The sequence below is a fragment of the Chaetodon auriga genome, chromosome 19, assembly GCF_051107435.1.
Source record: "Chaetodon auriga isolate fChaAug3 chromosome 19, fChaAug3.hap1, whole genome shotgun sequence".
NCBI classification, from domain to species: Eukaryota; Metazoa; Chordata; class Actinopteri; order Chaetodontiformes; family Chaetodontidae; genus Chaetodon; species Chaetodon auriga.
In genome coordinates this window covers 10,107,863-10,123,806 of record NC_135092.1, presented here as the reverse complement: position 1 = coordinate 10,123,806, position 15,944 = coordinate 10,107,863, and the positions used below count along the sequence as shown (strand labels likewise).

The 15,944-nt window shown below is 42.5% G+C and overlaps 1 protein-coding gene across 1 annotated transcript in view; it reads left to right on the top strand.

Moving 5' to 3' along the window:
* mmp17a (matrix metallopeptidase 17a) overlaps positions 1 to 9,439 on the top strand; it is a 69,361-nt gene extending 59,922 nt beyond the window's left edge. Inside the window, exon 10 of the mRNA XM_076757332.1 lies at positions 7,296 to 9,439. Within this exon, the coding sequence (XP_076613447.1) occupies positions 7,296 to 7,621 (326 nt within the window). The 3' untranslated portion in view covers positions 7,622 to 9,439. The remainder of the gene's footprint in view (positions 1 to 7,295) is intronic.
* The last annotated feature ends 6,505 nt before the right edge of the window (positions 9,440 to 15,944 follow it).

The window sequence follows — 15,944 nt, the reverse complement described above, 5'->3', positions numbered from 1 at the left end:
CTGAAACATTCTCGTGTTTGTGCTCTGTACCTCGTTAAGTTTTGAAAGAACCCCACATTTAAACCCAGCTATCAAGACAAATTTCCCCATCAGTGGAAAACTGCTCAAACACACACAGGTTTTAAAAGTTTTATGTGTCGAAAGGGAGCTGTGAGTTGCGTCACTCAGGTAATCTCAACAACAAATTTTATATGAAAAACACACTTAAGCAAACTGTTGGTGTGGAATTTGGTGGACGTCCAGCTTCAAAAAGCTACAAACAATTAGCTTAGCTTAACCGAGCATAACTCCTATCTCTATGAAAACCTACAGCAACATTTTGGAACATTTTATCATGCAAATGAACACTATACACAGCCTGCACACACACATACAGCGTGTCCCAACAAGGTACAAGGTTGATTTCTTTATCATGCTACAGCACATGGTTGTATAACAAAATGCTAGTTGTCGTCCCTCTATGCTACTCGCGGTTCAAGAATTATCTAAATTGACGAATAAATAAGTCATATAAATAAAACTACAGTGTTATTCGTGGTGGAGTGTGGAGGATGGGTTGAGGAGTCTCAGCCTGAGGAAAGAAGCTGCTCTGTAGTCTGGTGGTACGGCAGCAGATACTTCTGTATCACTTGCCAGACAGCAGAGGGGCAGGTATTGTCTTTTAGTATCCTCACCTCACTGATATCCCCAGTGCTTCGGAGATGGGTACCAATGATGTTTTGGCGGCTTTAATCACCCGCCGCAGAGCCGTGCGCATCCCATGCCTGTTTGGTATTTTGTAGATATACGGGAAAGACTCTTGGCAAGTACATACGCTAATAATCAGTAACCCGTAAAAAGTGAGCTGTGGTTATGGAAAATGAACAGTACAGCTGTATGTTCGCCTTTAGGGACCTTTTGGATGCAAGATGCTCAAGTTTCCAGGCAACAAACTTTTTAGATTACAGGCACTGAGTCAGTCTACCAGACAGAGGTTGTAAGACTGGAATCTCAGCTTGCCAACAACAGCCTTGACCTTTACACTGCAAACACAGTGGAGAGCCGTGTTGGGTGTTATGAATCCACAAGCTGGACTCCCCTTATTAATCTATTCTGCCATTGCGAGCTCTGTGGAGTCGGTCAGATTCATGGGCGGGGGGGAGGGGCACGCTGTTTGAAAACACTTGGGATGGGATGGCAAGATCCCTAATCTAATCAAGGAGGTTTAGCAGAGATTGCTCCACCTGCCTTAACCTCTAAACTGTAGATCCATCTTCTGATACGACTCAGCCTTTTCCTGCTCCGAGATAAAACTGAAGTTTGCCGTGTGAACAGTTAGCAGTTTGCATCTGAAAACAGCCAGTGGAGGAAAGTGCTGATTTAACCCCTTTTTGGGCAGCCATGCATTTTACAGACTGCCCCCTGGCGTACAGCTTCAGTGCATCGGTCCTCACGCTATGTGAAACAGCATCAGTTACTGCCCCGCAGCCATCAGCCTCCACAGCCAGCCCTCCATCACCATCACAATCACTGTGGCTCTCACACACACGCCAGCACACACACCGTAAATATCCATTTGCACTGACTGAACCATGCAAATATGCAAATGGAGGCTAAGCTGAGCTATTCAGACTCGTAACTGCTGCAGTTTTTTTTTTTTTTTTGCTGTGTTCGTTGTTTAGGTTAGTTTAGCTGTACTTATTTTCCCTGACTTACAAGGCAGGTTGTGTTTGCTCCTGTTTTGATTTGACTCCTGGCTTCCTGTCATTCTTGAGTTTTGTAACCAGCCCGTGACTCAGAAAATATGTCATTTTATTTGCACGCTCAGTGTAGGGTGAATAACATTTACTCATTCGGAAATGTATTCACCCAGTTTAAAGGGTTAGAAGTGGACAAATCAGTGTTTTTATTTTATATTTCTATTTTTTGCCCAGAAACTCAATAATTCTGACTAATTCTGACTATAATTTGGACAAAATTTCATCTAAATGTTTCGCAGGATAAAATGATGAAGTGATGACGTTTCATGTCAAAAAGGTCAACTTCACTGTGACATCATAATGTTCTCTGAAAATACTTTTTGGCCATTATTCAACTCCGTAACTCAGGAACAGAAGGGGAGATTGTGACCATATCAGCAAGCTCAGACACAGCAGACGGCTGCTGATCAACATAAGTGAAGCATTTAGATGCTACAGATGTAGATATTGTGGAGAGATGCTGGACGTGTAAATAGGAGACTGATTGTTAATTCAGATGCTACAGCAGCATCAGGAGAGAAATAAGTACAGATAAATAGAGTAACTTAAAGAAAATAATAATAATAATAATAATCATCAAGATTCAAATGAAATAAAATAGAAACTGTAATTAGATATTATATCAGTTATTACTGTTTTTAAATCAGTTTCCTGCTTTAATATTTCTCTTCTTGTCTTTCTGGAAGTCGCGCGTCCAGCTCGGCTTTGAACGTCCACATGCAGGCACAGCAATGTTGATCAAAAACTGGTAGTATATTGAAGATGGGGGCGACTGCAGTCAGTAAATGACTTGGCAAACAAATCATCTCAGCTGGATACAGTAGATGTTTGTGTGTGTGTGTGTGTGCGTGTGTGTCAGTGTCTGTGTGTTGGACTGAACCACATGGTTTCTCTGGCATAGTGGCTCCGCGTGCTGGCTGTGACTGAAATACACTACAGAGGAAGCTGAGATGGTCATTAGCAAACTTCGCTCTCATCAACACATCCAGATAACTTGCACCATTTTAATGCAAGTCAATATTAAAGTTAATATTGCTGATATTCAAAAGTATAGAGTGACCATAGAGTATTTATATGTTTTCAGCATTAACGTGTCAGTGTGGCTGCTCTCAGTTTGAGCGTTCACTCTGTGGTAGCTGCGCTGGGAATAACAGGTACTTTATTAGGCTCCCTGGGTGTCTCTGCTCATCTCCTCTTCCAGCCTGAGTTGTTTGCTAAACTAACATGCGAGAGTGCCATCCTTACCCAGACTGCAGGCTGCAGCGTTCGAGCTGATGGCTCCTCCGTCCACAGCCAGGACTTCTCTCTTTTTTACAGCGTCTCACTCATCTGTTGTCGCCGAGCGATCGCGCATGAGAAGTGTTACACTGTGGCAGCGTGAGCACGGCCTTCTGTTCATACAGTATGTAATTAAACTGCTTCCAGAATTTGATTATAGTCTGTGTAATTTGTGAAACACGTTGGGGAAGAAGCGTCAGTGCCAGATGGATGACACAAGGATTGTTCTCTGCTATGGGCCCAAAGTTAGCTCATAGGCTTTATGACTTATGGTCAACCACTGGACGCTGGGAAAACTCATCAACCGTCCTTGAGGGCTGTTTTCACACATAAATCAGCCACTTATAAACTTTGATTACGTTGAGTTAGATATCAGAGAAATGTTGATATTATTTGAGGTTTGTTCGACACTGTGTGGCAAAAACAACGCGCTTCCAGATCTAGATTTCCCATGATGTCTGTGACACACACAGTAGATATTAATATCAGGTCCCAGAGCTATGACACGTTTTACCTGCCTCCGTTCAATGTTTCTAATTAACAAGCTGAGGTGGTGGGAAGGAAGCAGTTTAATCTAGTAGAAGAAACGCTCATGGAATATTCCTGAAAGTCAGTATAATGATCAGGTTAATGGGAAAACATTCACAGGAGCAGAGCTTCGAAGCACTGAACGTACCCTCTGTAAAGAAACATTTAAAATACGGCTTTTGCAATTCCCTCCATGTACAAATAAGGCTGTCAGGCATTTAAGAGCGTCCAACTCACTAAAATAGTTTTGTCAATATAATTGGACCAATCGGTAAAGAATGCCCGAGGTGATGTTCACGTTCGACAATTTAAATTAACAACGGATGCACCAATAAAATGCATTCATTCAAATATCTGTTTAGTTTGTATTATTCAGTTAGTGTGTATGTTCCTGCCTTCCTATCGCTCACCTTTACACCTCCTCCTAACCTCCCCTGCTCTCTTTATGCTCCTCTCGGTTCTCTGAGTGTGAGTGTTTATAGGGGGAGGTGGGGTAATGTGATCGTTAGCGCGGCGCGTCACGCCTCAATCTGTCATGTCAGTAATCTTAACAGGCTAGGTGCATCTGCGCCTGTAAAACATTCTGCTCCTTTACCTCCTATAAAACGTCTAGTGCCTTCGATAAAACCCACGCATATATGTGAGAGTGAAAAGGTGTGTGTGTGTGTGTGTGTGTGTGTGTGTGTGTGTGTGTGTGTGTGTGCCGCATGTGTTTGAGCTCACAGCTGGCCCCCGTGTGATTATGTGTGGCATTAGCATGGCATTACCCATTATGACGAGCCGTCATTAGCGCAGCCTGAAAACTGCGATATGAACGCAGTTGTGTGGAAGAGGTCGAATGTTTTGATGGATGCTGAGGTGATTTAAGCATTGTAGAAGTTTCACCAAATAGTTCTATTATGAAATGCGTGCCGGTTTGACAGTTTTCCTCTCAATTTTTCGCCCACGGCTTAGCGCTTACGACCCCGATTCCAAAAGATTTGTCCGTCTCTGACATCTATAATGATGAGTGCAGTGCTGCCATGGAGGTGCAATAAGGTCTAAAATTGAAGCAAGCAACAAATAGCGTTAATGCCTGTCTAGACGTTTGTCTTTTTCTTCCTTTCCGTCGTTTCTCTGCTTAATATAGAGAGACTCCCTCTTGGTGTCTCGCAGGCCCATTTTAGGAAGGTGTGTGACTGATGTGCCAGATTAAAATAGAATAAGAAACACTTCAGAAAGCAGACTTTGGCTGCTGAAGTCTGTCACTCCTCTGTCTCTGTCAGTAAGGCAGGCCAGATGAAAAGCCCTTTTTGCACTTTGACATGATCACACACAGCTCGTTCACTGTACTTTGCACAGTGAACGAGCTTTTTTGGAATCAGGGTTATATTTGTGTTAATATTTATATATAATACACTTGAAAAGTTCACTGAGAACATTTCCATTTATTAAAAGAGCAGCTGATCCCATAGATGGCGCAAATAGTTCACAGAACCTTCGGGTCTGAAAAATGAAGCCAAAACGAAAGTGCCTTAAGCCTGCATTCTTTCTGGCGGCCAGCAGAGGGCGTCTCCACTGGCAGGAAAAATATGTTAGATTCTAGGTAAGTTTCTGAGAAAATTACCCTACTTCTCACTTGCATTATTACCTCGGCTTCTAGCTTCAAGTCTTTTTCAGCACAGCATGATGTTCATTTTGTAAATTATGGCCACATTCATAGGAAAATACATGATAAAGCAGGATATGCTTTAGGAGCATGCCTACAATTGTGATTGACATGTCGCCACCCACTGTTTAAGTGAGACTTGGCCAAAAATCGACTGGCTTTGGCATTGATCTCGCTGTCAGTCCAACATGTCACAGCTGTAGTTCTTAAGAGCAAAATGAACCATCATGCTTGGTTGTAACCTCTCCTTGCATGTTGTTGTGGGACTCCAACCAACATGTGCACATTAAAGTTGGTTTGTTTTCCGTTCTCTTTCATAAGGGAAGAGGTTGTAAAGAGTTTCCGAAATAGCTGCCAGTGTTATTAGACTCCATCTAAAGTGGGATTGATGCCGTCTCTCCTAATCAGACCAGGTTTTCTCCAGAAAGTCTGCCAATTATCATACTAAAATATACCTCATAGAGTTCACTGGTTGGTTGTGCTACTGTTCTGTAATGATCATCAGAATTAAATCTTCCATCCTAAATCTTGTATGCAATAATCCACATTGAATAGCTGGGAAAGGAAAATGTGCAATACATCCATATGTGAAGCTAAGGAGTGACTTTGAGCAACACATAAACGCTAAAATGACAAAAAATATAGTTTTTGGCCTGGGACTGAAAGGGTAAAGAAGAGATATAAGTCTAGGTTTAAGGGGTAATGCATTCATTCAATTTTACGACTGAACATTTTCCAAGATAATGTGATACATTGTGATTTTATCCAAGACAATGACACTCTAAAATGATTAAATCTGCTCGGCCCTGACATTTCCTTTGACTAGATGAGGGCCTTATGTGGAGTCGGTCCCCGGGTGGTGGAGAAAGGTTGCCTGCTGTTCCTGAGCAATTACAATAGGTCAAATGCTGAGGACATGCCACCTTCCCATAGGCATCAGCAATATTTGCTTTAACTTGCATTGTTTTGGCAGCCTTTACCAAGCAAATCCCCTTTAGGGAACGCCTCCACCAGTTGGCTGTACATATTAGGCTTTGATAGAGCACTTGTAGGTGTTCAAAACTGGCACGAAAACAACTAATTAGCAGGAGGTAGTCAGTCCTCAATTCAGGCCGCTCTCAGTGGGAGCAAGGCATCACCTCTCTCCCCTGCAGCAGCTCCCAGCTGAATGTGTGGAAGCTCTTTTCCCTGTCAGGTGTTTGGAGGTCTGTGTTGTGTCTGAGCTTCCGCCAGCTTCAGAGGTCCTGCTCCAAGCTCTTTGATGTGTGTGTGTGTGTGTGTGTGTGTGTGTGTGTGTGTGTGTGTGTGTGTGTGTGTGTGTGTGTGTACTTGTGCACTGCTATCTTTGTGAGAACCAATTTGAGTTTAAAACCTCGGGAGTGAGGATATTTTTGAATAGTGAGGACTTTTGGCCAGTCCTCACTTTTGGACAGACCTTGTTTGTATGTTTGTGTGTGCATGTGTGTGTGTGTGTGTGTGTGTGTGTGTGTGTGTGTGTGTGTGTGTGCGTGCAAGAACAAGACACATGCAAAGGAAGGTGGGATGAAATCCCCAATTCTGTGGAAGGGCACATAAAAATGCATGGATGTATACAAGTACACACAAATTCACATTTACGCACACCTTTGGGCCGAGAAACTGGAGCCGCATCAAAGCCTTTATCTGCCTTTAGGCTGCATCCACAAGCCTCGGATAAAGAGAGAACAGTGCGATAGAGGAAGGAGGGGAGGAGGGAAAAATGAGGAAGATGTGGTGACAACTCATGGTGAATAGCGAGTGAGAAATGACAGGTTTAAGAGATGGATGACAAATATGCTGAAAGGAGGAGAAATGGTATGGTGAATGCAGTGCTGGAGGGGAAGCACAAATAAGTAATAGGAAGCAGCAAAAGGACATCTGTATTGTTAGTTATGCATTTGTATTTCTCAATAATTCTGCTAATATATTTATGTTTGCTGTGTTGTAATTCTTCATTTGCATCGTCGTTGCACTTCTGTCTCCCTCAAGGGGAAATACAGAGTGAAGGTAGTATTTCTATTTCTCTTCTATGCTGTTCTGCTCACCGTGTTTCAAAACACACCTCTCCCTCTCTCTCTCTGAAGGCTCGTCCTATTTCTTCAAGGGGAAGGAGTACTGGAGAGTGCCGGGCAGCGACATGGAGGTGGAGGTGGGCTACCCCCGCCTCATCGCCAAAGACTGGCTGCTGTGCACCGAGATGCAGGCGGACTCTCCAGACACGGAGCCCAAAAGCACGGAGACAAGAGGCAACGTGCACCAGCACCCGGACCACGCAGAGAACGGATACGAGGTGTGCTCCTGCACCTCCGACACCGCCTCGCCTTTAGGCGCCCGCCCCTCCCCGTCTCCCCTGTGGCTGCTGCCACCTCTCTGGACGCTCTCGCTGGCCCTCCGCTCTGAACTGCTATGATGCCAAAGCACGGGACAAAGTTTTCAAGCTGGGTGCAAAAAAAGAGACTCCTTGGTGGAGGGCCAGCGGACACTCAGCCTAAATACAAACTGGAACATTTTGTTCTTATAAATATCAATTGGTATGTTTTTGCTGTTATTTTGCTGTTATTTATTTCACATGCCACTTGATGGTCATCTAAAGCGCCTTGCAGTATGGGTAGTACATACAGACATACATGCATCATCATATTATCACACTAGGGTATATCTAGTAGGCATCAATACACTGACATTGACAATGCTGGTACCATGCTGTACAAATTGATTTGCACAGAACCAGAAGTTCTGTCCCTTAGTTTCCTCTTGAATGTCTAAACTGTCACATCTTTGCAAGGGTGTTAATTGAGTGGGGCTGTTCAGAAGTATGTTCACATAAAATATATTCCAACAGCACCCATAATAATTACTTTTTTCATTTAGGAGTTTAGAGCAATAATGAACGGCATTGTGGGATGTAGGCAGGTCAATGGATAAAGGCCATCCTGAGATGTTAATTATAGTAATAATAAAGGACTGGTTCAACATTTTAGGAAGTTAAATACACTTATTTTTTGATGAGAAGATAAGTGCCACTCTCATGTCCATCTGGTAAATATTAAGCCACAGCTTGCAGCCAAGTCTAGCTAAGCAAAGACTGGAAATGGGGAAACCGGCTCTGTCCATGGTAACAAAAGACTGAGGTGTTTTTCCAGTTACTGTATGTGATGGTAGGTGGATTTTGTTATCTTCTGACAAAGCCAGGCTAGCAGTTTCCCTCTGTTTGCAGTCTTTAAGCTATGCTAAGATAACTTAGCTAACTAGGTCCTAGTCGATCTTCTCATGTTACTTCTGGCAAGAAAATCAAAAGATTATGTTTAAGTTTAGGTTGGTCACAGTCATGACCATCATTGATTTCTGGGTCTATCAATCCTCGAGAAAGAGTCTGCACTGTACTCAGAGTGACAGGAAGAGCTGCCTGAAAGGCTCAAACCAGGGCAAATAATGGCACAGGGTATATAGATACTGTAGTTCGACAGGTGACCGACACCGCAGCATATATCTAGACAGACAGGAGAAAAGTACCCTGGGATACTGTGTAGATAGATAGTTAGGTTTACAGATGAATGGCCCCATGGGATGCTGGCAGGAAGACAAATGAATGGCTTGCTTGGATGTCGACAGGGAGACGAATGGCAGCAATGCTGTAAACAGGTGGACAGGAGAATACCATCCATACAGCTACATAAAGAAAAGGACAGCCTCGGCTCTGGGGAGTGAGACCAATTAATGACTTCCTATGTGACAGAAAGTTAAAGAGTTTCTCAGTGTCGCTTAAAGCCATTAGCTTAAATCCCTTACCTGCCTTCTTGCGCTCTTTGAGGAACTGCTGCTCATGTATCTCCATGAATTCATCATTTTCAACCCTGGTGCAGAAGCATTCCCTGTCATTACCAGAGGCAGTATTGGTTTTGTTGTATTTTTTGTAATAAACATGGATAGATTGTGATTCCATATTGCTCTGATCATATTATGGTTCACTGAGCCTTTTCCGTCACCGCTGGGCGATTTCCTTCATCCATCACAGCTCCTTCTGGTGATGTCCTCAGCCGACCTCACAAGATAGCATCTGGATTTATTCTTGCTGACAGATATTTACCTACAATTTAAATATAGACACAGATATATTTGAGTTGAAATGTTCCATGGTTAGTGCAAAGCCAAGTGGACTGTGTATATTTCAAGGTGTGTTTTCTAATGTAAAATATTTTTGTAGAAAAATAAAAGGAATCTGAATGACTTTATTGGCTAACCGTGGTCACATGAATTTGTATGGGCACCGATTAGTACTCAGTGTTGCGGCTGTGTGGGCTGAGTGTGTAATTATTTAGCGTTGTTGAGACGGAGCCCGGCCTTGAAGACAGATGAAGGTAACATGACAGCTTGCAGCCACCAACTGAGAGCTGCTCTCCATCTCTCTGATGTTCTTAAGCATGCTTCCTCTTGTAATGTTGTTCATCAGGAACGCAAAGCACGTCATGTCAATCACACCACACTCTCGCTCCGAGTCCACCTTACGAACAGATTGGCTGGCAGAGGATTATATATATATATGTACTCGCACTTTTTCAGGGAAGTACATCAGAGAAGTAATGTCAACGGATCCAAAAATATTCAGCAGCTCAGATACTGCTTAGTTGGAGATCAAGTAGAACTGTGGGTGGCAAACAACTAAGATAAGTGCGAAGGAACATTGTGTACCCCAAGAACCCCATGTCAGTCGCAGGCTGCACCCTGACTTCAAAATCACAGCAATTAAATCAACAAAGAGGCTACAGATGGCCTCTACCAGTTAAGGCACAACCCAACTTCTTTCTTTTTTGAGGTAATTCTAAACAGCATCACCCATTATTTCTGCTTATCCTGTTTGATTGTGTTTTATTCTCCCTACAATTCAGTTGTGTGTTCTGCATCCTGGGAGTACATGCGCAAACACAGTTGGCATTGTGTTTTGTTGTAATGGGCGCTTTTCAATATACTTTTTTTTTTTTTTTTCAATTTCTTCTAATTTATTATCATGTTATTGTAAAATGAATCCATTGTTATTCCCCCTGCATCTCCCTTTCACGCCTTGCAGGCCAGGGTGTGACACCACCAAGAGCAGCAATTTTTCCTGCCTCCTCTTGACACACTTGAGTGGTGTTAATTAACTGGTGTGGCTCGGCAGCCACCGGGAGAGCACCTGCTCCCACGGGCAAATGTAGCAGGACAGGTCACTTTTCAGCAGTTTGTCCAGTTGAGCTGCTACTTGAACCACGCCTAATTATTAGAATGGAAAATGGAACAGTTTGTAGGTATTTGTTAACAGCTATTGGATCAGAGAAATGTAACATTATTTCAAATCGTACCAACAGTAAAATTTATAGATACTGCTCGCTGAAAAATCCTTTTATTTTTATCAGCGGTTTCACATTCGCTGAATTCAATTAATACATCACAACCTGACTTGGTCTTGATTGCAATTACTGCCTGACAGCTGTGTGAAATATTTCCAGTCAGGCAGGTTTACATTATTAAAATTAAAGACCTCTCTGTCTCCTGAGGGCCTGAACTGTGACTGTTTCGGGTTGGAGGACCTACAGAATAATCAGAACTGATTACATTAATAATACACACACAAAACATACAAATGATGCTTTAGGCATGATATGTTACTACTTTTATCCTGGATGGACGCCTCAGTGAATCCACTGGTGAAGCTCTGATGATGAGGTTTGGGTTTTAGCAGGGGGGGGCATACAGGAAAATCCAAAAACAGACAAAGAAAATGAAAGACAAATAGACACACAGACAGACAGATGTAAAGATATTTGGACAGCTATGGCTAACATATGGAGGAAAGTAAACAACTGCTGTAGATTGTTTTTTAATTGCAAAAGAATCAACCACAAACAAAAGAAAAATTTCTATGAGCTCAATCAATGAACACTCAACAGCTTTCCTCTGAAGGACCACAGTAAATTGAAAAGCAGTGCCAATGGACTGTACAGCAGAACTGACCCCTGGTGTCCTTTGTTAAAAGGCATGTTAAACAGTGTGTATATTGTACGTACTAGTGTGTGTGCACGCACCAAAGTACAACTGTCCCCTCAGTCACTGCACTGTGGAGAAGTGATGCTGTCAAAAGCCAGGCTCCGAGTTGATGCATGGCAGTGAGGTGGAGAGGAGGGTCCGCAGAAGTCGCTGGTTCAAGCTTGCAGGGCGAGAGAATTATTTGGCAGACTTGTCAGACTGGGCTCTGGCAGCCCTCCGCCGTCACATTCCTCAAAAGGTCACACTGAATTCAACTCTTGCCCACACAAGCCGGGGGATTCGGCAGGGAGGAAGGGTTTCGTTTCTACTCAGTCCAGAGTTTCAGCAGAAGCATCACCTCCACTCTTGACGTCTGGTGCGCCAAAGTGGCAGTGCTAGGCACCTGGATGGAGTATGTGTGGACTGGTGTTGCAAAAATAGACACAGGGTACAAGCATTGTATGAAGCCACAATGTGGGTGGTCAAAGCACAAAGGCGAGACTGGCAGAATATACAGTGTGTCATCAGTTTTGCTATATTTGTTTTTCATTGTCAGTAATTTCATCAATATTCAACCACAGTTACTGAAGAGGAGAGCACAGAGGATACTCTGGTGAGTTTTAAAAAAGCAAAAGCACAGACGCTCCTGATCTCTCCGGACTGTCAGTCTGTCCTTCCTCAGGTGAGCAAACTGACACATTTTATCAGGTGATGACTGCGAAAGGCCCCCCGAGGCCCTTAATCCGGTCGAGATAAAACAGCAACAAAACTGTCTGAAGCTTACTCTCATTTGCCATCCAACAGGTAATGCATTGAACGTGACTCATTAATGCACTCAAAACAAATGTGTTCTGCTTTGCATGCATCAGGACAGGCTTGAGGTGCGCGCGGAGATAAATGCTACAATTTCATATCACAATAATTGGCAGCCATTTAAACGTGTCACAGCTCCAGATGTGAAGGGGGACTCCATCCATTTCACACACACTGCATATGTGAAAACAGCAATCTAAACAGTTTTGTGGCTCCAAAGGGTGCTGCACAAAATCAGAGAAATTGCCTCAAGTGATGCCACTTGAGTCATCATTTAATGTTGGAGAGTAAAAATGTGAGAAACAAATGTGAGGGTGTAAAGTTAGGAAGGATAATTTGCATTGTGGATAATGTGTAATGCAAAATGAGTTCCCTAGTGTGTTATTGGCAATGTTTAACACAGCCCAATCACCCGTTTGCTTCACAGCCTCTGATAATACAGACAGTTATGGCTTGATCAGTAGTTTTGAAAGCAGGGCAATCTTTCTATCAGCCACTTTAATGTCACTCATCTGTAATGTGACACCGCTGAAGTCTTGTGTTTCCAACGACAGTTACAGCTACTTGATGCTTAGAAAAGCTTTATATTCAGTCTATGAATGCCAGTGTCTCTCCTGAGTCCAAGGCCCCCTCAGTTGTAATGGAGTGTATTGAATTTCCCTCAGCTTCTCAGTTTAATTATCTGGCATGACCTACTGGCAGGATCACACACTTGAGCATAGCAATGCAGTACGCAGACAAAGCTATTATGCTGATCAAGTCCTAAAAGTTCATTTCAGTGCGGGGATGGATTTGAAAAACCAGTGACCTTCACGGTAAGATTCAGAGCGATCTATCTCGATGAAAAAGTTAGCTACCATTCAGCTGTGCGCCTTGAGGGTAGTGTAAGGCACAGTGTCACAACACTTGATATTAGCTAAGTGGAGAGTGGCCTTGGAACCCCTCGGTCAAGGAGGTAAAGTTCCCCTGAATAAACATGATTTATAATGCACAAGGTAACTCACAGTGGAAGAAGAAACAAGAAAATATAGCAAAAACCAAAAAAGAAATGTGTGTGTATTTGTGTCATAAGTGTGACTATGTGTGTTAGTGTATGTGAATGTCTGATTACAGATGCAGAAGTTGGAGATAATGTCTTATACATTGTGTGTGATAAACTTCCATCTGATTTAAGTGACAACTTATAGAAGGTTTGTATGCAGTGTGCAAGTACATCAGGACGCTGCGGGCTATAGAGTCTCTTCTGTAACCAGAGTGAACACCCGAAGGCCTTTGCACCAACTGTCACCAGCAGAGACTTAATGTGGACCAGGGAGAACCAATCAATCATTCTGAGGGAACCACAGAGCAGCTAAAATATTCAAAACCAGAGCATACCCCTGCAGAGTAGGCACCTGTGATGGTGGCTGGTGGGCCGCTTACAGCAAAGTACACCAACTGCCCTGCAAAGTCTGACTTTCCAGCACAGTGAAACACACTGAAGAGTAGTAAGAATAACACTGACTTAACATGTTTTATACAGCATATCACAGCATCATCCTAACAGCAGCCTGTTGTCAGCGGTGTGTCATTTTGCAGAACTGCACAGCACTGTTAAGGTAGCCTGATTCTGGGCTCATGAGAACAACTATGACTAATTCATGATAGCATGCACCAGTGCTGTTGGCCAATACTGCACCGGTATTACACAATAACTAGCTGCCATCTGACATGATATCAGGTGAGATACAATAGCTCTTTGATGCTAGATTGCCGGTGAGAGTGGGCTGAGAGTGGGATGTTTCAAGGTGATCTTACTGGTCCTTCCACAACATCTGAAAAGTGAATGACTAAGAAGTCGTTTTCCTCTGAATAATTGGAAAATAGTTATTAACGTATGTTTACACTGCAACTTTCTGAACAACTTCAGACAATGTTTGCAGATGTGCTTTATTTCATGTTACTGTCACTGACTGCATCATTTCCTGAGTGAATATTGTCAGAGATTCTTCCATGTTTAGGGAAAATGAATGTCCAAAGGATGGAAGGATGAAATAAATGTTGAAATAAAACAATGATAATTCATTTTTTTGTTTCCATGATGTTTGCTTTAGTGCCTAAAATTGCTAAACGTGACCACATACTATGGAGATGCACTCTTTTGCAGCCCTCTACTGCCCCCCTCTGGTACTTTAATATACATGAAAGTGTTTTAAATGCTTATCACACAGATGAACTGCCTGGAGGAATCTGCAAAGGCCATCAGGATCGAAACATATAGAATGACACAGTTTTCAATACAGGGATGCATTATGTAAAGTGGAAGCTTAATAGCTTCTGCCATACATACACTGGCTAATAAATCCCTCGATTGAACTGTATGAGACTATGAAAATGTTGTGTTATGAATTCACATCACAGCCTTTATGCTTTTGCTGTAAAGCTAAATTATTTGCACATTTGTCATCTGCACCTGTCTGTGGAAAGACTTTGTTCTCATGGACAATATCTGGTAATTAAGTCAACTGTATTTGTCAGAAATGCATCAGCTCGACCAGTCAAATAGAAATACATTCTATATAACACCCTTATAAAAAAATACAGAAAATGAACTCATGGTTAAGTCTTTGTGAGTTGTTCCTTGATTGGATTTGACGTGTTTTAACAGATTATGGCGATCCCATCGTTTGGGTTCCTTAGACAGTCAGCATTCTCCTCGAGGGCCTGAATGCCTCGTCCACAGCAGCCCTCTGCTTCTCCTCTGCTTTGCATTAAAGAGCCTCTATTCTTATGCCTCAGTCGAGCCCTTGGAAAGTTGCCTGCTCAGAAGAACTAAAAGTTGATTAAACGGTCATTACACAGCTTGCATAATGATGCTGACACAAATGGACATTACTGGAACAATTTGGATACATTTCACAGATAATTTAAGTGTGGGTTACTATCCTCATGAGGAAACCCTCTAGATCTTGCAGTCATCTCCTTCCTATATAGATGTTTTGTGCATTTATTTGATGTCTTCCATCTGCAACTGCTCCATATGTCTCTGCTGCCATCTTTTCCAGAATTCTCCCATCTTGCTTTCCATTTTTCCCCATCATCTCAACCTCTCTTGGCTGCTGTCTCATCTCCTCAACTGTCATTTTTCTCCATCTAAACATTAAACAGTCTTCCCTCTCCTCATTCCCTTTCACTTCCCTCCTCATTTGCCATAATTCTGCATCATTTTTACTTTTCTTCCCCTTTTTGGACATGTGATCCTCAATCACTCTCCTCGAGTGCTGAGATTCAAGATGCAGTGCATTTCTCGCTCTGTCTCTGTTCTCTCTGTTCTACTTTTTTCAGAATAACTGTGCCGTAATTATGCAAAGTTGGCTCTCCCACACACAACAAGTAAAGCTGATTTTCACCTGGTGTTTGAAGGTCCCCCTCCACAGCCCATGATGATACCAGTGATGATGATGATGATGATGATGATGATGATGATGATGACGGTGACGATGACAGTCCTTCTCTCCACCTAGTGGTGAGTTTAATGAAAATAAATTGTGAGGTCACCAATTGAAACTTTAATTGAGGGAATATAGTATTTATCCCTCCTTTGAGGGATAAGATAAGAAAAATAGAAGTATATATAGCTGTTAAGCTACAAATGATGTATTTTTATATCCTACATGGCTTTCATCTAAATTAATGTTAATTTATTATAGAATTATCATGAAATGCTGAGCATCACTATTCCGTTTTCTATTGAAATATGTATTCATGTAATTCTTTTTTTCTACTGGATTATTGCAATGCTCTGAACACCACCCTGTTCGTGTCAAAAGACAGTGTACAAGTTTAAGCTAAATAAAGCCAAAACAAACGTCAACACAATTTTACGACCGAGGCCGCAGAGGATCCTGGTCCTCTGACGTCAAGCCTACAGCTGTAGTGGT